This window comes from Propithecus coquereli, unplaced genomic scaffold (genome assembly GCF_000956105.1).
Source record: "Propithecus coquereli isolate 6110/MARCELLA unplaced genomic scaffold, Pcoq_1.0 Scaffold548, whole genome shotgun sequence".
Classification (NCBI taxonomy): Eukaryota; Metazoa; Chordata; class Mammalia; order Primates; family Indriidae; genus Propithecus; species Propithecus coquereli.
Genome location: NW_012151374.1, coordinates 307,152 through 332,335, shown reverse-complemented (window position 1 = coordinate 332,335; position 25,184 = coordinate 307,152). Strand labels below are relative to the sequence as shown.

General features: G+C 41.6%; 1 protein-coding gene across 3 annotated transcripts; it reads right to left on the bottom strand.

Annotated features, from left to right (window-relative positions):
* Positions 1-2,003: 2,003 nt before the first annotated feature.
* Positions 2,004-18,422, bottom strand: MSL3 (male-specific lethal 3 homolog (Drosophila)). Of its 3 annotated transcripts, none has more exons than XM_012657570.1 (13): positions 18,211-18,422; positions 16,716-16,798; positions 16,234-16,329; positions 15,834-15,934; positions 14,872-14,954; positions 14,179-14,301; positions 13,448-13,608; positions 12,833-12,991; positions 10,979-11,241; positions 8,218-8,327; positions 5,222-5,321; positions 4,756-4,840; positions 2,004-2,814 (listed from the first exon to the last, which is right to left on the bottom strand). In XM_012657570.1, the coding sequence occupies exons 1-13, from the start codon at positions 18,310-18,312 to the stop codon at positions 2,715-2,717; spliced, it is 1,566 nt and encodes a 521-aa protein (XP_012513024.1). In that variant the 5' UTR covers positions 18,313-18,422; the 3' UTR covers positions 2,004-2,714. The 3 variants fall into 3 exon arrangements, with proteins under 3 accessions (XP_012513024.1, XP_012513025.1, XP_012513026.1); XM_012657571.1 differs by lacking the exon at positions 18,211-18,422 and adding an exon at positions 17,807-17,960; XM_012657572.1 differs by lacking the exon at positions 18,211-18,422 and adding an exon at positions 17,834-17,866.
* Between the last annotated feature and the right edge of the window lie 6,762 nt (positions 18,423-25,184).

The following is a 25,184-nucleotide window of genomic DNA, read 5'->3' as shown; positions in this document are numbered from 1 at the left end:
CCCAAATGAACATCTGGAATAATGTGGCTCAAGCATAAGATAAGCAGTAGCCAGAATTTAAAGGTGTCTCTCCAATTGCATTGCTTTAAGAAAAAAGATTTAACCAGTTTATTGAGGAGTTCCATACCTCTTTGGGGTGTAAACATGATTTCCAAGTTACTGGTTTTAAATTCAATCTGTTGAAATCCCCTTTCCCAATGGATATCAAGTCCCTTACCACCATCTTGGTGAGATTCCATAACTGGTAAAAACTTGCGATTATCAAGTCCACCTAAACTGACAACCAGTTAAAAGAATAGAATTATACTTTCTTTTTTGGACAATGGGAAAGTCAATTTTGGAAAATACTGTCCTTTATGGCCACATTATACTTTTGTATATTAAGAAGTGGTTAAAGTAACACACTTCCTAAACACAGAACCTAATTTAGTGAAAACAATGGTCTATGCCTGTAAAGATTCTCTTAACTGCATTCCCCTGTCAAGGACCATGCCTTATTCTTCCTTATATTTTCAATACCTAGCAGTTTTTGGCACCAGAGTAGGTTGTTGTCAATAAATGTTCAGACAAATTTACCTTTGACAAGCTAAATCTTAAAGGACAAAGGCTACCGAGTTATTTTAAGAAATGGCAAAACAGGGTAATTACACTTGCTCAAATGTTTGAGTTGATGATATAATCTAATGCCAGATGGCAACCTTTGTAAATTGATAAATTTCTTTAGCTCCTTCTGTGTACACTGTACTCTGGAATGATTTAGATAATCTATTTTTGTTCAGAAGTATTTTTTGTTATCACATGTTCTCGTCAAAGACCTAGTACAAGGATCTAATACTTAAGTTATTAAAACATTATTTTCAGCACGCCTTTAAATGACTACTGAAAGGAAAATAGATACGATGAATGTGATATTTTAAAACTGCAAGGTTTGGCAGTTTAGGAAAGTAACAATTTAAAAATAAACAACAGGAGAATAATTTATAATTTTTATAAGGATTTAAAAAATTTATATACGTTTTTATCTGAGGAATGATTGCAATTACTAGTAATATACAATAGAGGGATGGATATTTTGAAGACAAGTTATTATTTAAATCAACCTAAGCTGCATATAATCATCTTTTAAGAGAAGTTGTAATTAAGAAATGCCTTTAGGGGAAGAAAATAATTTTTGTTAGAAAATGAATTAATTGTAAACTCAAGATATATAACTATATAAATGTTCTGAGAAAGTCTGTGTTCATTTCATTGGAGACATTTAAACAAGTAGATTCTTCTAAAGGCAATTTTTTTTTCTTTTTCAGACCATGAATAATTTACTGATTAAAATAATTCAGAGCACACTGCATGTGCACCAGATTTAAACAGGCATTGCATACACCAAATGGAGACGAAACCTACCATAAACCCAAACGTCTCTCCAGATTAGACACCAAAACCCCAGTCTAACTTGGCAACTAAGTGCACAGTACTGATTTTCATTGGTCAGTGTATGCACAAGTCACTCTGATAGAACTACTTATAGATTTAAAAAAAATCCTTGTGGCCCTTCTTGTTCATGACCGGTGGTCTTCGGAAGTTAAGGTCTACTGAGCTAAGCTACAAGAAAAGACAGTTGCTATATTCAATGCTTGTATGGTGCTGGTATCATTTCTACCGATTTAGAACTTTTTAAAACATCTGGGGGTGGGGTAAGGCATGTGAGACTAAGGATTGGACAGGTGACTACAGAGACCATCATCTGGTAATGAGGGAGGAGGATAAATTGGTGTCGGCCCCAGATGAGCCCACAGGGCAGCAACGAGACAGCACAGAACCAAAGGAGCTTCCAATAACCACTGTCTAGTCATGCCAAGTGAGGCAGAACCAAAGGGGGACTTAACAAAAAAGACACAAAGGTAAAACAAAATAAAACAAAAAGTTATGAATCAAGGTTATCCCACTGTTATCCTGCAATAGAGAGAAAAGGACAAAGCCAGAGAAAAACTTCTCTCTCTTGGTTATTTCAAACAAGACAGGCAATGCTTTATTTAGATCACCCAAAATAACATTTTACAGAAAGGGAACCATAACATTACACAACAAAGTATAGCTATAAAATCTCAAACAAGACAGGCAATGCTTTATTTGGATCACCAAAAATAATGTTTCACAAAGAGGGAACCGTTATAAGCAAATGTATAGCTGCAAATTTTCTTTTGCCATCAATACCAATTCCCTCTAAAATACTTTGAGACTACTTTGCAGTTTCCAAGTACAAACTAAAATTTGTTGGACAGAGTTGCTCAGCCTCATCACAAGAATGAAAACAGTTTTCAAAAAAATTTTTGTTTAATGCTAACAAATAACAAAACAATGTCATTCTTGCTAAGTAACTGAAACATCTACCCAAATGGCCTAACCTATGTACACTTTCATGAACATTTCATGTGAACATAGTTGCTCTTTTTTTTTTTTTTTTTCTGCCATCGCAGATGGCCTGTGCAGTAGTAAGTGTAGCAGAGCCCTTACAGGCACCTCGGAAGTAATTACTAACAGAATAACTACAGTATGTGGGCAACTAAAACAACAGCGCCCACCTCTGCCGGAGCCCACAGGATGGGCGTTACATTTGCACTCTGTGTAAGGAAGACCCATCATTTTGTTAGTTCTTCACCTGGAACCCAGAGCGCAAAGCTAGATGGTGCAGCTGGTCTTACAGAACCATCAAAACTTTAATAAATTGCCCGAGGGTTCTTGGTGCTGTAATGCGCCTCACAGGCAGCGACATAAGCTGACTCTGGGAAGAAGTCATCATGGTATTCTGCTAAAAACCTGGCAAAAGAAAAAAATGGCTCCAATGAGCATCATAGTAAGGACTATATACCACTAAGCAAAATATTATCTTTTAACCAACTAACATTTCAATTCTTTTTTGGTATTAGAAAGAAAAAAAGACCATAATCTAGGTTTCTATATACTGATTACTTCCATTGCACTTATTCAGCTTCTACATTAATTACTATCTATTAATATCTGAATCCCTTCACCATCACCAGGTGTACAAAGAGAAATAGGACCTACACTCCGCTAGGTGGCAGTCTGGTTATACAAACACTTCAGTGGGAAAAAAGCCTCAGTGAATATTTCTACATTTTCCTGTTTTTCAAAGTACAAAAAACAACAAATTATAAATTCAACAAATGTCATGAGAAATTTATGTTGTTTATATGAGCAACATTACACCAAAATTGAACAGAATAACCAGTAATAGCATTTCGTGTCCTAACTTGCCATGCCAAAAGGTGTTATAGTTCTAGCTTACTGTACCAAAACATAAAAAGACTTACGTGTGTAGATGGATGTTAAAATGTGGCCAGGCATTCAAGAGTCTGCAATATGCAGATGATATCTTGACTCAAACTTCAACTGATTTTGCCATGGAGGGCTAAAACATTCTCAAATTTGCAATATTAACTAGTAAGCTAATTACTTTCATACTTGTTTTCCCAGCTACCTCCCACCTGCCCAAATTCCTAAAAATGTATAATATCTTCTTTAGTAAAAACGAGTCAAAATTCACTGGGCAGCTAACTTTTTTCCTTCCGTGATTGTAACATTTTTATCGCCATTATTGAGTCCACTGGTTTCAACTGATGTCTTTGGACATATTTTTTAATTTTCGTACTATATTTACCTATAAATCCTTCTAAGTTACTTCCTAAAAATTCTACTTCATATTTTGTATTAGGCATACTTCAAAATTAGCCAGCTTTCCCATGCTAACTTGCAGCTATCTCTGTGTATTTTCTTGGCACTATTTGATTTCAGTTAACAAAATTTTATGCCAGAGTTGTGGGTTTGTTTGAAAAGGAGGCTGGGAGGGAAGAGAGAATTTTTGAAACTTGTTTCCAGTAAAATGTTAAGTCTAATTCCACTAATGGACCCTTTATTCAAAATGCCTACATGAAAGTTATCTTTTAAAACCAAAGACCCATTTCTCTGGCTGGGGCGCTCACCTGCGTGGTAGTTGGGCCCCACTTTGACCTTGATAAGTCAGGGTGGGGCCTGACTACAAGGAAAAGGTGCCCCTTAATGAGAAGGAAGAAACAAGCTCAGGTAGCTAGGACAAGCTGGGCAAGGCAGGGTGACAACTAGCCTTGAAGGCCAAGGAGAAGAAGTGGTCAACAGACATCACCTGGGTGGGAGAGTGGGAACAAGCAGAGCCTAGGGCGAAGTGACCCTACTAGATAGGAAAATGACTGACTTTGTCAGTTGAAGAAAACAACACTTTTCTCTGACTTCACAAACAGCAGCACAGACTAGGGGTCACTTCTCTTAACTCTAAAGTAAACACCAACATGTAAATGCTATTATTTAAGTTCTTCTACACACAAGAAAGAAAAGTCCAATGGTTGAGGTACTCCCGAATAAAATATGTAAAACTAAATTATTATCAATCCCAATCACTTCTACTTTAGAAAATTTATTTTCTATTTAAAAGCTTATTCAATTGAATTCTTCTAGTGACACAAAAAACTTTAGCTCTGTACAATGAATGCCCCTGACTCGGAAACTGAAGAAATTATAGAAAAAGAAATATCAAAAAAAAAAAACCTATTTTACCATTACAGTTAGAACCGACCATACTTAGGTAATATTATATTGCTACTATTTAAAACACCACAGAGCTGACTTCTACATGTGCTAAAGAGAAGTTTAGAAAAGTCATATATATAGCAACAGAGGTAAGTTTTGACAAAGCAATAAAAATACCTCAGAAAGAGATCAAAGTGCTTCAGTAAAGCCTTCAGGTTCTTCTCAGAAAAGGACATCTTTCCAAGGATTTCTGGAAGTTTTACTGCATTAAAAATGAAGGCAAAACCATTTACAATTAGCAGAATCTGACAACGCATAGGATTCACTCAAGGATCATCTAGGTCCCTCCTTATCCTTATTGGAACTAAAATTAACATCCATGTTATAAAACAAAACCAAAAACTCCTACTGAACAAAGACAGAGTGGCAATACAAACATTACAAACATAAGTTTTGTGAAATTTAAGATCCGTTAAGTGCCTTTTAACAGGCCACCTTTGGATGATTTTTCTTAGACCTCAAAATTTCTGTATCAGTTAGATACCTAGAGCCCAACCCATAAGATGTATGTAAGCTAACAAGAGTGCTAAAAGCAAATCAAGATGAAAAATGAAAAGAAGAAAGCAGGAACTGGGATTCTCACCAAACAACCGCAGCAAATGCTGTGCCCCATAAATGTAAGAGGGAGGGGGCGGCTGGTCACCTGGGGGGTAATTGTCGGGCACGAGCTTCCAGGACAGGACCTGGGAAAAAGCACGAATTGAAGGCTTTCGTTACTCTTAATGGAGACACTTCCAATCACCTAAAAATTATGACAGCAAATTGTACGTAGAGGAAAAAAATATGCCACTATATCAAAATAAACACAAGCTAATTAAAAATAAACAAAGATGAAGGACAAAAAGACTTAAAATCAGATCAAGGAAATATTGATTTTTTTATTCTCAACAGCTATTCCTCATAAATAATGGCAACTATTTTGGTCCTTTAAAACTACTTATTACCCTTTTAAAGAAACATGATTCCCCTTTTCCTTTATTGGAAATCCTGCTGCATTAGAGAGAATGAAGCATTAAAAAGTAACCCAAAGATGTTTTGAGTAATATCACCATTGTTTCAAGATTTCCTAATTTCTTGCTATTAGATTCATTTTGGAAACTAATTTGAATCTTTTAACCCCTGAATCGACTGAAAATAGACTTCAAACTTGGTAACTGATTTCTCTGCCTTCCCTCTGAATTTCAGAACTGTGGGTAGATTTGGGGCTTTTGTTACAGGGAGAGCCGTATTTCAAAACTCTCTAATGAGTTTCCGTAGAAGTACTTCAGCAAATTATAGAACGAGAGCCTACTCTACTGAATTGCCACTTTAGCTTTTGGGACATCAAATTTAATACGGAAATAGGCTGAAGTAGATCCTTTAGGAGACAAAGAAGGGTGTCCCCAAAAATCCAGAAATGCTGACATAGAGTCAATTAGACAAAATGAAACTACAGAAGCTAAAAAGCACCAAGGTGGCTCCGTAGGACTGCAGGATGAAGGCCTCTGTTTTACTTCAGCCCCCATGTTGTCAGCTCTAGACTCTCCCATAGGCCCCCCAACCCCTGCCCCAGCCTTCTGTGCTGCAGAGCGCTGAGAGCAGGGATTGTTTCCGCATCTTTATACCATCCCTGGCACCCACCCAGTGTGCATGGCTGAAGCTTGGGAACCATTTGGAACCATTTTGACAGTGGTAGTCAAAGGGAACATACAGGAATTTGCAATCACTGGAGGCATGAACTGCAGCACAAAAGCACGTCATTTGGCTAATTAGCAAGTGGCTGTACCTCACTTACTCAATTCTGCATTTCAATGCAGTATATAATCTTCTACTTATCAAAGACTCGTTTTATGGGTGAAAACAGTAGGTTTCTAGAGGAGGGATTTTCAGTGTGGCATGCACGGGAACCATCTGTGGATCTTTACTAGCAATGTGCAGGGCCAGACCTTACCCTGATGCAGTGGGGCAGGGACTGGCTAAAAAACACCATGATAGAGGCACATAAGGAGGTAGGAATTCAGTAAGATCTCACAAGTCCTAAGAGCCTGCTGAACTCCAAAAAACATACTTCTTTTTACTTTTTTACTATGGCTTGTGGCTGTACCTATAACCACTAGATGTCGGACTCGCACTGCTGACCAGAGTGGGAACGGTCCTTGCCTGAATACGCAGGTGCCCTTTTAAAGAAATGTGATTCCCCTTAAATAATAAAACCTGCAGTGCCTTCTTGTTGGAAAAATGGGTGCGTTAGGGACTGCTTGAACTAGGAATATCCTAACCTACCCCCAACAATCATTATAACACAAATCAGGCTTTCTAGGCTTTCTCCCTTCTAAATCAAGGTCAGGGTCAACCAACTATTGCCTCTGGGCCAAAATAAGCCCAATGCTCATGTGCTCAAGATGGCTGGGAAAAAAATCAAGTGAATAATATTTCATGATATGTGAAAGTCATATGAAATTAAATTCTCAGTGTCCATGAACAAACTGGGGTGGGGGAGGCACACGGCTACAGCCATTTGTTTATGGATTATGCTGCTATCCCACTGGAACAATCTCAAGAGAGACCACATGGCACACATCCGTGAAAATATTTATCATCTGACAAAAAAAGTTTGCCAACCCCTGTCCCCGTATCATGAAGTGTTCTTTGCCTAGTAAAGCCATCTTCCCATGTACAATTCCCACTCATCTTAAAGAAACAAGGAAATCCCACCTCCTAGGGGAAATCCACAAAATGTGCCAATGGACTAAGACTTCTGAACCCCTGAAATGCTCACTACCTATACTACATCACCTAACAGGCCTTAAAAATAGTTTTAAAATGAAAAGTTTCTTCATTTGTCAAATGAAGACCTGGTGGCAAGGCTGATCTCAAGAAGTCAAGGTAAATTGGTTCAAGTGTCTGGCACAATGGTGGCATATGGCATGCCCTGGAAGGGACGACAATTAATATTACTGTTAATAACGGAGGAGAATCAGGTATGGAAAACAGAAGTCGGCTAACTACAGCCCACTGGTCATACCTGGCCCAGCCACCACCTGTTTTTATACTGATCATGAGCTAAGAGTGCATTTTATATTTTTAGATGACTGGAAAACAAACAAAATAATATTTTGTAACACATGAAAATTAAATGCTATTCAAATTTCTGTTTCCATAAATCAAGTTTTATTGGAACGCAGCCCACTCATTTTATTTACACATTGTAAGTGACTACTTTTGGAGTTAAGTAGTCTCGACAGACACCATAAGGCTCACAAAGCCTAAAATATTTACCCTCTGGCCCTTTGCAGAAAAAGTGTGTTGACACCTGTTATACAAAGTGAAAATACTGGTATTTCAATAATCACAGTTATTTAAGATAAAAGATGATCATAAGTATAGGGCTGGAATCCTAACAATAACCAAATTTTTAGAAATCTCTCATTTTAGAAACCAAAAACATACTGTTAAACATAATCCCATGTACAATTTTCTTAATGCTTACAGTAATAACAACACAATGCTTCAAGAACCTTGACTTCCTTCCATAGGATTTAAGCAACCACAAGAGGTGAAGGAATCACTAGGGACAAACATCAAACACTAACTCTTTACCTCGTTTATTTCATTAGTTCTTCTCCCTTCAATGCCAGCAAACACAGCACTCCCTTCCTTGCTGGGAGTCAGAGGAATAGGTGAAGATGATCTGCTATGTACTGGTGTCTCTTCAAAAAAAAAAAAAATTAGAATTATTTGCCTGTAAGTTACACAGCAAATGAATTAAAGACTGTCATCAAGACTGTTAAAAACAGCAGAACAAAATCTAAAATTAGTTCTCAGAAATTATTAATCTTTAACAATAAAACTTTTCTTTTATAAAAGATAACATTGGAATATTTGGTTAAAGTGGTTCCATGGTGTAATGGTTAGCACTCTGGAATATTTGGTTAAAATAAGGGAATAAAGTACTGACACATGCTATGATGTGGATGAACCTTAAAAACATTATGCTAAGTGAAAGGAGCCAATCAAAAAGGGCCACACGTTCTATGATTCCATATACATGAAATGTCCAGGATAGGCAAATCCACAGAGACAGAAGGTAGCTCACTGGTCACCAAAGCTTACAGAAGGGGGAAATAGGAAGTGATTGCAATGAATATGGAATTTCTTTTGGGAGATGGTGAAAATGTTCTGGAATTGATTGTGGAGATGGTTGTACAACTGTGTGAATACACTAAAAACCACTGAATTGTACACTTTAAATTATACACTTAAAACCACTTTTAATTGTATACTTGAATTGTATGATATGTGGATTATGTCTCAAAAAAGCTGGTAAAAAAGATAGCACTACTGAATTATTCACTTTAAAACAGTTAATTTTAAATGTGAATATCACCTCAATAAATAAAAAATGCAAAGAAAACAAAAAAAGAAAAAGCACTTTACTTTTTAGCATCTTCTTTTAAAAAAAACAATACCTGCCTCTTTACCCTTCTCAACTGAATCTTCCCAATATTCATTCAATCAATCCTTGTTAACCACCTACCTACATATTATATGATTCCATTTATATGAAATGCCCGAAATAGGCAAATCTATAGAGACGAATAGATTGGTGGTTGCCAGGGGATGCAGGGAGGGGTGCATGAGTGACTGCTAATGGGTGTGGAGTTTTTTTTTCAGATGGTGAAAATGTCTGGAACTGTTTTTGGTGATGGCTGTCCAACTCTGTTAATATGCTAAAAACCACTTTAAATGTGTGAATTATAAGGTACATGGATTATATCTCCACAAAGCTGTTAAAAAAAGTGATTTTGTTTTAGCACTTGATTATCCAAAAGGACTTTTTAAAAAATGTATGTCTTTTTTTACTCTGCCCTTGAGAACTTTTCCAAGTCTTCACTCAATCATCAAGTACTTATTAAGCACCTAAAACAGGGGTTGGGAACCTGCGGCCTTGAGGCCACATGTGGCCTTCTGGATCCTTGAATGTGGCCTTTTGACTGAATCCAAAGTTTACAAAACAAATCCTTTTAATAAAGGAACTATGACCCCAATTCTGAGCTGTGATGGAGGTGACACAAGCAACAAGTCAGCCCTTTCTCTCAGGAGCTTGTGATGGGAATGCTGGGGTTGGGGTACATAAGGAAGCGGGCACCTAAACATTGAGTGCCACTGTGATGACAGCTTTGGGAGTTCAGATAGGGTAATACTTCACACAAGACCTGAAGGAGTCAGCCCAGCAGGAGAGGCTGGGGGAAGAACAGGGGTGAGCAGAAGGACACGCATGAGAAACACCTACTGGGGCCTGAGGATTCGGCTCCAAGGAGTTTTGCCCTGACCTTAGCAAAGGAGGTCTTCATGTAGTTTGCCCGTTGACAAGCACACAACCCGCCTCTACTGCCAACTTCTTCACTGAGTCTGACATCTGCTGGGTGACAGCATTGGTCCTGCTGGCATCAATCTTTCATTTTACTCATTTTTGGCAGTAAATGGTGGAATTATGTAAACACTGAGCACCACATATTTTATTTGTCAATATGCTCATAAATGTAAAGTGAATAATACTAGTAAGAGGGCATAGGTTAGCATAAGTTAAACAGCCACGTTTTCATTAATTTGGGAATTTCATTATTTACCTGGTTAGTGTATGTTATGATAGCTAATGTTAGTTTCTGAAGTCATTGTATCCAATCGTATCCAATTAATGGCATGTGTTTTTAGCAGTTTTTCAAGTTTAAAAATGATTAGCAGTGGCTTAAAGTTTTATACTACAGTCAATCGATCTATGTGCATTTTGGAAAAAAAAATGTGAACTCTTTCATAATTTATCTTGACCTTCAAGCATTGCAGCTCAAATTCAAGGTGAGCAGATCTAATGGAGCTTGGGTTGGGGCTGAGATGGGGTAAGAAGAGAGGATGGAAATCTGGGTGTTCTCACTTTGATATTTCAGGATAGAATTTGCAAAATTAAACTTTATAATAGAAAGACTACTGAGATAGTACAAGGAAACAAAAACCAAAACAACCCATTAGAATTTCTCATTTTGAATGAATCCTTAGGACTACCTCTACAAAACACAGCATTCTAATACCTTAATTTGCTCACAAGAAGGGGTAGAGAGTGATGGTGAGAAGGGAAAGCTGAGGAGACAACTCAGTCTTCCCCCACCAAGCCTCACTGCACGTTCTGTGCCGGCCGCTTCATCTATCTGCGGCTCTGCAAAGCATGTGGCGTAACAGGGCTTTGGACATGCCATGGAAATCACACACTGCACACGCATGCAAACTTAGCACGGAGCCTAGCGTAGACTAAGCACAAAGTAAATGTTGGCTCTCCCCAGCCTGGGGCCCCCAGGAATGAACCTACTCTTTTCCAGGTGCAGGAACAGCTTGGGCATGCTGGCAGACGTGTCCTGCTGCCGGCGCTTTGGCTGAGGTGAGGCGCTGCTCTCAGACAGCCTGTCACAGTTGGCCGTGTGGCGCGTGGACCGCCTCAGAGACTGCAGTGCTTCCGGCTCAGCTTTGCGCCTTTTGGGGGTGGCCGGTTCACCCGTGGTCTGCTGACTCTCTGTGGACTGAGGCGTGGATGGATTCAACAAAGGTGGGCTAGGAGAGAGCTCCTCCTGGCTCCTAGGGGAGAGGGAGAGTGTCACACAAAGCCAGCACAAGAAGCTTCTGCAGAACCTGGGGGCTTCTTAAAGGGCCTCCTGAAGGTAGAAAACACTCTCTACTTCAAGAGGGTTGGAAGTCTGCACCTCCAAATGTACCAAAACACATACTTTTTAAAAAAGAATCACCAAACATATTAAGTAGTTTTAATCCTCTCCATAGCTCTGCAAGGCACACTGGCATTAAAGATTGTGATGCCCTTTTTACATTTGTCTTAGAAAACTGGCTCTCGATTGTGAGCAACTCTGCCCTAATGGGACAGTTGGCAGTGTCTGGAGACATTTTTGGATGTAGCAACTGAGGGAAGGTGTGCTACTGTCATCTAGTGAGTGGGGGCCAAGGATGCTGCTACACATCCTGCAATGCACAGGACAGCCCTACAACAAATGCTCCAGTCCAAAACATTCAGAGGGCCAAGGTTGAGAAACCCTGCTCCAGAGAATAGGAGTATCATATAATCTCATCAAAGTGTAACTAATGGCAGGGCTAGAAAAAGGCACAAGCACCAGGGGAGCTTTGTGGAAACACAGTCCACCCTGGACACTGGGAATCTTGAGGTTAGGAATAGGCCGCAGGGACTTCAACACAGGCTCTCAGTGAGTCTTGCAGGTCTCTCACCTGGGGTGAGACCGACATGGTGAAAGGGAGGTGGGGAGAGAAGCCCTCACAGGCAGGCAGGCTCAGAGGAGATGGTGGTGAGGCAGACAGAGAACCAGGGGAGCCGGGAGCCATGAAGCAAAGGGAGAAGGAGAGGGTGGAGAAAGGCAGCCGGTGCAAAGCACAGCGCGTGGCAAGTGGGATGTTACCAGTGCCCTCGGAGGAAGAGTATAAGGGCAGTGGTAGGTAAAGGCAGTTGGTAAGTGGTTAAGACAGGAGGTGAGTGGAAATTATAAGAGACCACTCTCTCAGGAAGAGAGGAAGGAGGGAGATAGAGTAGTAGCTTATAGAGATAAAGGAAAAAGACTTTAGTTTGCAGGAATCCACCACCCCCAAAAGAAGAGATTGGAGCATGCTTGGTCACTGAGGGAAGAAAAGTGGTAACACATCAGAGCGAGAAGAGAACTAACCTTTACTGAAGGCCAAAAGTTGCTGGTCCTTTATGAACATTCTCATTCAACATTAACTACCAGGGAAGTGGGCATTCACTCCATCACATAGATGCAAAAGCAAGAGGCTCAGAAGGAACCTCCCCAAATCACACAGCAGCAAGTGAGCGATCTCAGTTCAAACCCACCCCTTCCACCCTTCTGGGCCTGTGCTCTCTTCAGCCTACCCACCGCTGTCTTCCAAAAGATGGGGAGAGCTGCTCACCATCCTGCCTGAGTTCTCTACACTGGGATCTTCACTTGGTAATATCTGTGAGAGCCATGTAAAAGTCAATAATGACTTAGCTTACCCAGGAAAAAAGAAAACCACCCATATGGGCAGTTTTCGATCTTTTCCCTCCTCCAAACATGCTGGCCTCATAGCATCAGACTGAACTCTTAAAAAGAAAAATTTGATTACTGTATTGCTGACATCTGAGGGTGAAAGTGCAGGCCATCGAACTTACCTATTAGTGTTTGTGGCACTTTCCTTAATTGGAAGAAAAAATTTAGACGAAGTCACCTTTTTATACTGAGTTTGTTCATATGGATAGAGCAAAACCAACGGGAGAGTGTAATCAAAGGTTATTCTTAGTCCGTCCACCATCTCCTTACAAAGGTCAACGCTAGGAGGATTAAAAAGAAGAGATTAGAGATGCAATAAAGTCATAGTCAGATACTGTTCAAAATTTCACAATGAAGTTGCATATTTTTAATAGGGCAGAGTTGTAAAATTAAACTCTGATTGGAATAAAGACTGCTTGTAAACAAGCTTTGGGAAAATCCTCACTGCCCATTCTGGTGTTTCTCGAGGAAAGAATTCTCACCGTGAACCTATCACTGAAAAAACTGGTCTCGGTGCTGAGGCAGTGCACTCTCCATGGATCCTGGCCAGATTTGTGGAATCTTCACTAATTATTTACACAAGTGACAATACTTTGATGTTAGATTGATGAGTCAATGAATTATGAATTATTAAATGAATTCAAAATAATTGGAGACAAATGTCACCTGTTCTAAATTGGAGCCACTTCTCCAATACACAAAGAGAACCACAAGACACCAGACACGCTGGTACTCACTTCTTTTCTGCTGGGATATAATGCACGTTCATGTTGGCGTGTGGCATGACATGGTGGTGACGAGGTCTCTCATTGGCTGAAAAGGCTGCATTGATAGCAAAATGCTTCACGTAGGATTCCAAAATCGTTATGATGTTGGTCTGGCATGGAAGCTTCACTAACTGTTAACAAAAATACAGACATCTGAAGTATGCATCCCATTGTAATAAACCACATATTCCAAGAAAAAGTGGTCACGTCTATATCATTATTTTAACACCAAAATAAAGCAAAACCAATTCTGTTCAACTAGAGCTTCTTAAATAAATAGATTCTGACGTCCTTTGATCATTTTTTTCCCTCTACTAATCATATCCCTATGCTGATTATGGTATTACATTTTTGAATAAATGTAAGCCCTGATTCTCAATCTTAGTGAACAACCAGGGAGCCCCTACAATTATACCCACACTTGGGCTCCACCACAGATGAATAAGTCTTAGCCTCTCAGTTGAAGCTAAACCTAACCCAGACAGCAGGATTCTGGAAAGCTCCCTAGAGGATTCCAATGGGCAGCCAGGGCTGCGTGAGTTTTAATTTAATCAGAGAACTTTAAAACCCGACTCATTGCAAAACTGAAAATATAAACTTCATTCTTCCAAGTTTCTCAATTATTTGAGTCTGTGATTGCAAAATATGGCCAAATGAAAGCGCTACAACAAATCCATGCTTTATAAGTTCTCTTGGCATACCCGTTTCCTCCTGTTAATATAGTAACAATCGTCCTCAAGCTGCTTCTTCAGAACTTCAGGGATTTCTATAGTTATTGTTCTTTCTTCCATTTCCCTTTTTGTTTGCAGCTCTGGTTCTTCTTTCTGCAATATAACAATACCATTTGTAACTATTTAAAACAGTAGGAGCCTCTGTATCCAAAGGACTAACACACGAGAGGCTACTATGAAACAAATCCAGTTACTCCTCAAGATGTACATTATGCCACGTGTGCTAATTGAAAGTATATTAAAGGCCAAAAGTTAACTTGTTTTAGGGCACTAACCACATCACAAATGCACATTTTGTTTCATCCCCATTTAAGTTTACCACTGGGATTTACATTAACTTTGGAAGCAAGGAGAAGATGCCAAACTGTTATGCTCCACTAAAAAATTAATTATCATTATAAAATAAAGTTCACAATTTGATTGGAAAGAAAGAGATAACTATAATTTTTGGAAACACTTTATGGGCATAAAGAGCCACTGAGAGACTCATGCAGTGACTAAAAATGAGGGTTTTTTTTCTTTAAATGTCAAGAAAAAATTTACATTATTGGTTTTAAAAATGTATCTTTAGAAAATAATTCACAACTGCAGAATTTTACCATGGAATTTTACCACTAAAATATGCAACAAAGACAAAGAATTTTTACAATAAAAACTTTATACCACTTCGATCTTTTCTTCAATATCACTTTCTTCACTTATTTCTTCATCCTTTTCTTCATTACTATCAGAGGAACTGCTTATTGCTAGGTAAAACAAAAACATCAAACTCGTATTATACACTTCACCAACCCTTACGTTCACAAATATTTAGATGTAGCTTGCATTCTACAGGGAATAATAAACTACAGTCCTGTATATTTTTTTCAGAGCGGGGACTCTGTCACCCAGGCTGGAGTGCAGTGGCTCGATCATAGCTCACTGTAACCTCAAACTCCTGGGGTCAAGTGATCCTCCTGCCTCAGCTTTCCACATAGCTGGGACTGTAGGTGCACGCCACCACACTTAGTTGGGTTTTTTTTTTCATTATTTTTTGTGGAGATGGGCTATCACTATGTTGTCCAGGCTGGTCTCGAACTTCTGGCCTCACATGATCCTCCCACCTCAGCCTGCCAAAGTGCTGGGATAACAGGTATGAGCCACTGCACCTGGCAAGTCCTGCATATATTTTAAATGCTGAACATAAATACTACATCTTTCACAACGGAAATTTATTTTGACAACAATTTCAATGGATGCAAAAATGACACAAGCTAATGATCTGAAAGCGTTTCATCAGCTAGGATCCTACAGTTTCCTGTTGCATTTATAAGTGAGGCCAAGGCCTGGGATGTGCCAAGAAGAGAATGACTGTGAGAATAGACCTGGGAGAGGTTCATACAAAGACACTGGCCAAGAAGACATGGTGATGAGCATGACTTTGATAAGGCGCCATTACTAACTTACTGACTTATCATATTGACTGCTACTTTAATTGTCAAAAACAAAAGGGGCAAATATTATACATAACGATCTTGAAATGTTTCCCTGTCTACAATTTCAATGAATCCTCCCCTCAGTTCTGCGGTATAAAAAGACTAGGTGAAAGTCCTTTTAGCCAGAGAAAATGAAGTCAAGTCACTCACAGTTTTCATCATTTTCATCTTTTTCTTCAACAGGGAGGCTTTTTAAGACAGAGTCAACACCAGGCAACCTACAGCGCTTCTTCTTTCTTCCTGTGCTTCTCCTGAAAAAGATAAACACAACTGAAATAAATTTAGACATTGAACTGATATGGGTCTTGAGATCAAAACAAGACATAATAAACAATAATTCTTAAATATCTGAAAAATAATTAAATCTTAGAAAATAAATGGTAATTTCCATTTCAGAAAACTATGCAATAACCACTCTGAAAACACTGTAGTTACTTAGAATAACATTCTTCTCTTACACACTTTAAATAGGTAAAACTACTTTATAAATCCAAAACATTAAGAGAAAACACAATGCATAACATTGAAGTCTTGATTTTTATATTCTTACAGGCGAGCTACAGCTTTTCTTGCCAATTTACGCTGTAATCTACGATTTTCATCAGTATCACGAAGCACATGATCTTCGGCTGCCCATCTATCCCAGCTAATTGAACAAAAAAAGGAAAATTCAGTATTTTAGTTTGATATGAAACAAATGTTAAAAGTACCTCACAGCAACAAACTGCCTCAGAATTACATTTTAGAAAACTATTTAAATACTTTAAAATCACAAAGAGGATACAAATGAACTCAAAAAGTAACTTATTCAGACACAGAAACAACTGGAGTTTCCAGAATCTCCTATAGAAAATCCAAATATAATCGACTTAAAAGTAACTATTCCTCAGAATAGGCTAGCTTTGATAACAAAGTAAAAATAGGAAATGAAACAAACTTCTCTACAAGTGTTTCTAAAACTTAAAGAAATCTGCAATGCTCCTGGGCTGCAAAGATGATCAATTTTCAGTCCAGTTTAACAAGTACACTCACCTTCTGTTCCAACCATTAAAATGGATCAGATATTCTGGGATCTTTCTGCCTTTTTCGTCTTTCCCAACAATAACATCGACAATCTGAAACCAGGAAACATCGCCCGCAAATGATAGAACATACAGAAAATTGGAAGTTAGATCAGGAAAACTAGATCATAGATCATTTTTAAAAGAAAAGAAAGCATTCTCTCCTCTTTTAGACCGAGAGCTAGGCTGAAACATTTTTCCTTTCAATACCATTTTTTCCCCTAAGTGGACGCCTTCAAAATAGGAAACATCCGTCCAACCGTCCCGTGATTGGTCTCTGAGTGTGAGACAGGATGAAATTTCAGAAGCCATTGGCCGGCTGATTTGTCACTAACAAGAGTGTCCAGGCAAGGCGAAAGCTGCAGCTCTGAGACCTATGGCAGTTGTAGTCTCCTGGGCTCCCCTGCGTCCAATGCCAGGAAGGTTGGCAGGAGACTCCGGAATCCCTCTCTGCTGTGTCCCCAGAGGGAACATCTGAGGCTAATGATGGGGCTTGTCTCCCTCCCCGCCTTCCGGGGAGACTCGGAGGTGGTAAGAGAGAGGAGGGACAGCAGAGGGGGTTAGAAAACAGACCAGGACTGCGGGGAAGGGGACCAAAGGTAGAACATACTCAGTCAGCCCAGAGACCCTGGAGGTAAATGACAGAGCCGCCCAGGCTTCGCCAAAGACACACCTGGAGCCTCCCCTGTCCCTGCTGCCAAATGCTTTGCCCAGGTGGCCCTAGGGACCCAGGTCACTGAACTGCGTTTTCCCTAGGGTTCGAGGAATGCGGTGCTCACTCCTGCCCACCAGCCACACCTGATGAGCTGCAAGATGTGGTTTAGCGCCCCCGAGACTTAGGTGGACGGGCCTGGGGTTCAATTTTGCTCAAACATGGTCAGAAACACGCAAATCCTTCAAGGACTGAAAACATAAATGCTGTAAGGCCCTGAGGGGCGAAAGCACTGGGCCAACCTTGCCCTCGGGATGGCCTACATGAGGATTGGGCCTAAACTCGACTAGGGTCCTACAGCAACAACGTCGCAAATCGGCGGCCAGTGCCGTGGAACCACATATTAGGACCTGAGTCGGACAGCAAGGGGGTCCCACCGGAGCTCTCGCAGCACAGGGCCGCATAAGACGAGCAGAGATTTGAGGCGATAGATGAGGCCGTAGTCGAGAAGCCTCCTCCACCCGTGGCCCACGCTGGGGTCGCGGGTAATAACCGCAGCCCTGAGCTCACGACACTGCACTCGCGAGGCCCCTACCGCGCATGCGCGGCCCGGCACACCAGGAGGAAGCGGAAGCACCGCATACCCCACTCCGACTCCCACGCTCGGCGCCTCGCGAGCGCCCCTGCCGCCCGCACTGCTCCTCGCAGGCCGAGGAGCCCTGCCGGTCTCCGCGCTCCGCGCCGCTGTCCGCCCCCGCCTCCGGTCCCTGGGTCTCCCGGCCCGCGCCTCCTCCCTGTTCCTCCGTGGCGGCACCTTGGCATCGTACAGCACTCGCGCCTTGGTGGGGTCAGGCTCGAAGCACAGCACTTTCTCCCCTGAGTGGAATTTAAATTTCATGCCCTCGCTCGCGCTCATTTGCTCATCGTGGCGGAGGGCGAGGCTCCGGGGCGGGCGGAGCGCGCGCGGTTGGGGAGGGCCGGGGCGGGCGCGGGCGGAAGTGCGAGGCGGCGCGCCGCGGCCGGGGGGGCCCGGGAATGGCGGAGGCTGCGGCCGCCCCGCCCTCGGCCCCTCCTCTGCCCGCCCTGCGCTGTCGCGGGGCCCCCGGAGGCGCCGGGCGCGCGCGCTCCTGCCCAAGCGCGCCCCCGCGCGTCCCCGCCGGGGCTCCGGGAGGGGTGCCGGTGGGCAGCGCGACCCCTTGGGCGAGGTCTACCAGCAGAATGTCTCCTCTCGCCCCCATGGGAAAGGGTCCCCAGGGCCTCCAGGCTGCGCCCACGTGCGCGCGGAGTCGTCGCCCGGGTGCGCGCTCTCTGGCCGGAGCGTGGGGGCCGCTTAGGGAGAGAGCCGTCCTGGGGTGGGCGCCCGGCGTCAGAGAGGCTGCACGGCGTCTGCCCCCAGGAGCTCCCTGGCCGCGCGCGCAGTGTCAACCGACTTGGCGGAGCTGCGCGCTGAAGAGTGTGGCCACGCGAGGAGCACGCTGTGCTGGAGCTGGCTCCAGGCGAGCAGTGGCCTTGGGCAAGGGGAGAAGGACATTCCGGGCAGTGACTAGAACGCTTGGTTATATCCCTCGGGGAAGGACAAGCAGGTGGCAGGCCCAGAGCTCCCCAGTGACGGGGTGAGCAGTGCGCAGCGAGGCAGATGGGTCCTTAAACGGTCGTTAACATCTTAAGCGTCAGCTGCCAGCATGACTTCACAGCCCCCAGCACTCCCGGAATGCGCCCCCCTGGTCTGTCTGCTCCAATAGATTAAAGACTCCCTAAAGTCTGGAAGCACCCTTGAGGCCGCTATCAGCTCGGTACTTGCACCGAGTGGGTGCTCAGTACATACTCCATGAATGAATGACAAGTGATAGGAGACTCAAAGGGCAGACCTCCAGAGACAGGAAGAACAGTGCTGGGCTTTTTATTTTGAGGAGTGGAAAGCCACTTGGCAGTATGGTTACTGGGTTACGACCGGGCTGTTTTGGAAGTGCTCTGTTCAAGCCTCCAAAAATTTGCAGTTGCCTTCCTTCCCAGTTCTTCCTTCACCAGGGTCCTGGGACACATCCTTCACATTTCAGTTCGGGCATTGCCAAGAAAAAAATCCTCAGGCTTCCCCAGATGAAACATATAGCCCCCCAGCGTTCCCTCCCAGCACTCTACTTACCCTTTTCTTGCATTTACTACTCTATTATAGAATGGGTTGTTCATTTGCAATATGCCCTTTTTAAGATGGTAAGCTCCTTGAAGTTGGGGGAGAGAAGGAATGTGTCTGATCCTGTTCATCATTGTATACTCCTGGCACACAATGAATATGAATGAACAGATTGCAGATTTATGAACTAAAATCCACAAAACTCAGTGGCCAATTGGATGTGGAGGAGGAGAGGAAACAAGGAATCTTGGGAGACTTGCAGTGTTTCTGGCATAAAGAGTTGAGTGAGTGATAGTTTCACCCACCAGAATAAGGGCTATAGAGAGGAGGGACAGGTCGGGGGAAGATGGCCAAATAATGACCTGTGTCTGGGATAATACAGTGCAGAAGACAGAACCAGAACCATGATTCCTCTCCAGGCTGTGGTTTGTCAGAGATGAGCAGAACAGTAGATGGTGGTGTTCCCCATAAATGACAGAGGCAGCTCTGAAGCACAAGTAAATTATGTGTCATATGCAACACATAACTCAAGTATCAGCCTTTTTATTTTTCTTGCCCATGAATGGAGAGCTTTGCTCCAGGCTCTAACCTTTTAGGGGCAGGATTTTAGATGCTTTCTTTTGTTTCTCCTTATTTCCAGCCCCTCCTATGTCATTGAGCAATGCTCCTTTCCCTGTCCCCCTAAAAAGCCCAAGAATGCAAAAGCCTTCAGGAACCTAAAAGCTACAAAGCCTGCCAGCGGCCAGAGTCCCTTGCAGCCTTCCTCCAGACAAAGATCCACTAGAGAGGGATCCATCTCTAACACAGGTGGAGCATGCTTTTTCCTCTCAAGTGTGAAGGCTCCAGAGTCCACTCTCTGGGACCTAGCTTCATGCTTGTCACTCCCTAGCTTGTGACCTTGGACAAGTAGTCTCTGTCATGCACTCTGCTTATGTTTAATGTGAGGATAATAGTGGCTCCTACTTCACAGGGTTGTCTTAGGAGTAAATAAGTCTATTCAGTGTGCATAGCTTTGCATAGTGCCTGGCATATAATAAGTGCTGGATAAACGTTTACTATTAATATTAGGCATTGCTCCTTGTCCCCTATTTCTTCATTCAACAAATACTTATTGGGCCTCCTGTGTGCTGGGTGCCAAACACAAAGTAGAATACATACATTACCCCTGGCCTTCAAGAGGGCACATTTTAGGAAGGCAGAGCAGCGTGCAAGCACGTTCAAGCCTTATGCATACCCTGACAAAGCTGGTGTGGAATGGAGGAGACACAGTGTTTCTCCCTGGGAGGAGGGACAGTGTCTAAAAAAGCTCCAGAGAGCAAGGTGCTCTTGAACTGAAATTTAGAAAATGTTTTCCTCATTTTCCCTTTTTCGCAGGGGAGCAGGGGATTAAGATAGCCATCAAATCTCTTATAACAAGCTTTTTAAATTTCTCATTATAGGTCATCTAGAGGGTCACTGACCTGGAGGGATCCCTTCTCTTAGCTATAGCAAGGTGAGTGCACGTGACAGATCCAGTTAGTTGTGTTCCCCAGTACCTGTTGGCAAAGCCCGATTTTGTTCCGAGGTTTGCCCCCCAACATTCTCAGAGTAGACTTCACACTGGGGCTCAGGCTGGGATGAAACTTGATGAGGCCATGCCGTAGGACTCCCTTCTGATTATACATTTGTAACAGCTGGAGAACTTTTTAAAGATACCGTTACCAGGCATTGGAATTTTGTTTCCAAAGCTCCTAGGTGTTTCCAATGTATAGGCGGGGCTGAGAACCGCTGGTCCAAACCAATCACGGTAATCCCCTTTCTCTTTCAGCGATTGATTTAGGCATGAACATGTGATACATTCTTGGCCAATGAGAAATTTTCATAGTGAAGGACCGTGGGGAACAGAGAGTACTTCTGGAAAAGATTCTGCCCTCCTCCTCCCTGCCAAAAGAAATACATGTGTCATAAAGTGTCTTCTTCCTCATTGGGCATTATTGTCTGCATGGGGAGTAGGGGTCATTGCTGCAGCCGTCTAGGCACCACGGAGCTGGCCACCATCACTAAGGCTCTGAGGACAAGAGAGCCCAAAGCTAGCACTCACTCACCTAGGTCACTGGGAAGCTGTTGAGCTCCTGACTCATGGAATTAACCAGTCAGTCCTGCTGCGTAACTCCAGGCTTCTTGCCATGTGGCGTAATAAACCCTTATGCAGCAAAAGCGTCCTGATCACACCCTTCCTACAGTCGTAGAGAATTAAGTTACTGGCATCTAGCATGATATATATTGCTAATTTTAATGATATTGATGAGATGGACCTCCAACGGTGAGAATGCATTTTTCCATGGACATGTAGACATAAATGATGGTACATTTGAACAGTATTTAACATATATTCAGAATTAAATAGGCTTTGGGAATGAAGGGTAAACCTAATCACCATTTATGATATGGTTTCAACTGAAATGTCGATTTTATGTTAAAAACAAACTTTAAGTGAATTTCTGATACAGCCCATTTATAAAATTAAGAACAGCTTGTGACTTCACAACTTTGACCTTATAAGTAGATGACCTTACAATTCGGTACTTTTTTTCTTTTGGTCTTAGGTAATATGCAGGCCTACTTTATAAGAATGCATTTTGTGGTTAATGAATATTCTGATAAAAAGTTGTAGTTATCCTTTTACAAAAGTTGCAACGCTTCTTAATCCTTAATCTTTGTCAGTGCTTAAGTCAAGTGGGGATGACCAACATTGCTTCTTGTATTCTACCTCTAATTCTTCAAATGATATAGGGATATAGTTCCAAGGTAAAACCAAGCTGTCTACATTATAAAAAAAGTGTTCCAGAGTAATACCACCAATGCTCCCCAGCCAAAGACCACCAGGAACACACTTGTTGAACCTGAGTAGAACAAGTTGGGTTTATTATTCATTTCAACCAGGGAAAAGGTGCACTATGGGGAGCTGTGGAATGTCTCAGGGAGAGTTAGTAAAGGATGGGCTGAGCGTGATGGCTCACATCTGTAATCCCAGAACTTTGGGAGACTGAGGAGAGAGGACGGCTTGAGGCCAGGAGTTCAAGACCAGCCTGTGTGACATAGCACCTGTCTCTAAAAAAAGAGAAAAGAAAAGGCTTTTTGGAGGACTTGGACTGGTGTTAGGTGATTTGGCAGCGTGGAGGCCCTCCTCTTGGGGAGGGATTAAGGAAACAGGGCTTTGCTCTGGATTGGATGCTGTCAGGAAGAGGAGTTTTTATGATTGGGTATTTGAGTACATCTCACCTAGGAGGAGGAAAGAATAGATAGAAGCTGAAGCTGTAATTGTTAAGGAAGCAGCTGTCACTCACAGTAGCTGGGAGAAGGTACTGTTTCAGATTTTGTGGTTTGGACAGTTGTGTTTTGCCTGTGTTCAAGCATGATTATGGAGTGGTCTTGATATTGTCATGATCTATGGCAGTTACTAAGTGGTTTTGTCTGATATTCTGTGGCATTGTTTATGGTCAATAGAACAGCCAGGCCAGCCTGTGAATGCCTGGCCCGCTCCTAGATGTCAGAGGCTGCTTGGCTTTTCCCTCGATTGTTAAGGTTTATTGAGTGTTTACTATGTGATAGGTGCTGTGCTAAGCACGTTACATATTCAGAGCAAATCATCCCTGCAACCTTAAGAGGTGGTATTATGATCTGCCTCATTTAATAGATATAGGAACTGGGACCTGCATTGCTCACGATGTGGTAACAAACACATTACAAAACAGAATTTGGTTTGCCTGGGAAGCCTTTTAAAGCTGAAGTTTAGAGCCACTGAATCAGAATATCAGGGTGGAGTTCCAGCATCTGTGTATGCAAGCATTGGAGCTCTTATTGTATAGGCTAAGCCTAGTGTCCTAGTTGAGAGGTAGACCAAGGCAGGTACTTGTCAGCTTTCCTGTTGTATGATCAAGAACATCAATGACCAACGCTCAGGATATAATTGGGTTCTAATGAATTTGGTGCTGTGGGATGTGGTTACTTAGCATTCTCTTGAGACATTTTGCTTAACAAGGGTCCGCTGGTGCTTTTGAAGATGATCAGGACAATTTACATCCATTAGCAAGTTTGAGTATCAGTAAAGCCACTTTGGGCATAAGATTTGTCCCTCGTGACAACCTTAAAAAATAACTAGGTCCTCAACCTTCTTCTTCAAGATTAAATATTCAAAGCCGAGGCTCACTCCGTTTAACAGAACCAAATAATAACAGCAGGTATTTGTCAAGTGGCTACATGCCAGGTTTTCCATTTGTCATTTTATTTAGCCCTGTAAACAATCCTCTGAGGTAGATATTATTATCGTCTCCATTTAAAAACAAGAAAACTAAGGCTCAAAAACACTAAGGAGCTTGCCCAAGGTAGCACATGAATAAATGTCAGAACAGCAAGGTGTTTTCCAATCTGATTCTATCTAATTCTCATGTCCCGCACTCTCAGTTTCCTTGTTAACATTCCCAACAAATTTTACAAGGTTTGAAAATGGCTTACAAAACTCTAAAGAGGTTTCAAATATCTATGCCTTTGTACTGCAATGTAATCTATGCTCTCTGCACCTGTGACATATCAAATTAGCACTAGCACAGAGAATATTATTTGCATTAAAAAGACACAGCTTGAAGTCATACAATCATTGTAGCCTTCATGATATTGTGTCATATAAGCTACAAAAGCCAGATTAGAAGAGTATCCTTACAGTTAGAATTCCAGAGAAATTTACGGAAAATAATTTTCTAAAAGGTCCAAAATATCAAATCAGTTTCTTAAAAATTTGATTAACTTATAGTCTCCAAATGCCAAGGCCTCTAACATAAAGCCTAATTGAAGTTTGGTGTAAGAATTTTAATTTAATCTCTTATTCACCTGAAATTTGCCTTACTTAAGACAGATGATGTTTCTGAGTAAAATGACTATATTCTTGACTAATTTCACATAAAAATGATTTTGTATTATTAATATGAACAATAAAACTACTATTAATTGTACATTATGAATCGTTGGTGAACCTTGACAGGGGAACAAAATACACATAAACTGTAAATTTTGATGTTTAGCCATATTCTCAAAATTGTTAGTTTCTTGATATTTAAGTGTTCACATTCCAGTCAGTGAATCATGACAACAGTGTTCTTTGGTTTTATCATATTTGTAAAACAGCTTTTTGGTTCCTGTAATTAATTTGTTTTTTAAGTTTTTTTAAGAAGGAGTGGTAAAGAGAATCAAGCTACATTGAATATTTGTTATTAACTTTCAGTTCTCCCAGGAATCATGGCTATATATTTGCTTCCTCTTTACTCAAATCTATAATTAATGTTTATAAGATGTCATGGTGACATTGTTTTGTTTTGATTTTCAATTTTTTTTTTTTTTTTTAGAGATGGGCTCTTGCTATGTTGCCCAGGCTGGAGTGTAGTAGCCATTCACAGGCACAATCTTAGTGCACTGCAGCTTCAAACTTCTGGCCTCAAGTAATCCTTCTGCCTCAGCCTCCCCAGTAGCTGGGCCTACAGGTACATGCCACCTCACCTGGCTGACATTGTTTTTTAAAGCAGAAACTTATGAGGAAATTACCATATGAGTCAGTGATTAATGGATCATGAAAATATTAGCTCAATCAAGTTAAAAATTATTGACCTAGATTATCCCTCCTTATA

What these genes read in the sequence shown, in the direction of transcription:
- MSL3 (XM_012657570.1), bottom strand. Translation starts at nt 18,312, where the DNA reads ATGAGCGCGAGCGAGGGCATGAAATTTAAATTCCACTCAGGGGAGAAA. An exon ending in GAGTGCTGTACGATGCCAAG is followed by an intron (nt 16,799 to 18,210) that starts GTGCCGCCACGG and finishes TCCTGGTTTCAG; the next exon opens with ATTGTCGATGTTATTGTTGG. An exon ending in ATATTAACAGGAGGAAACGG is followed by an intron (nt 13,609 to 14,178) that starts GTATGCCAAGAG and finishes TTTTGTTAACAG; the next exon opens with TTAGTGAAGCTTCCATGCCA.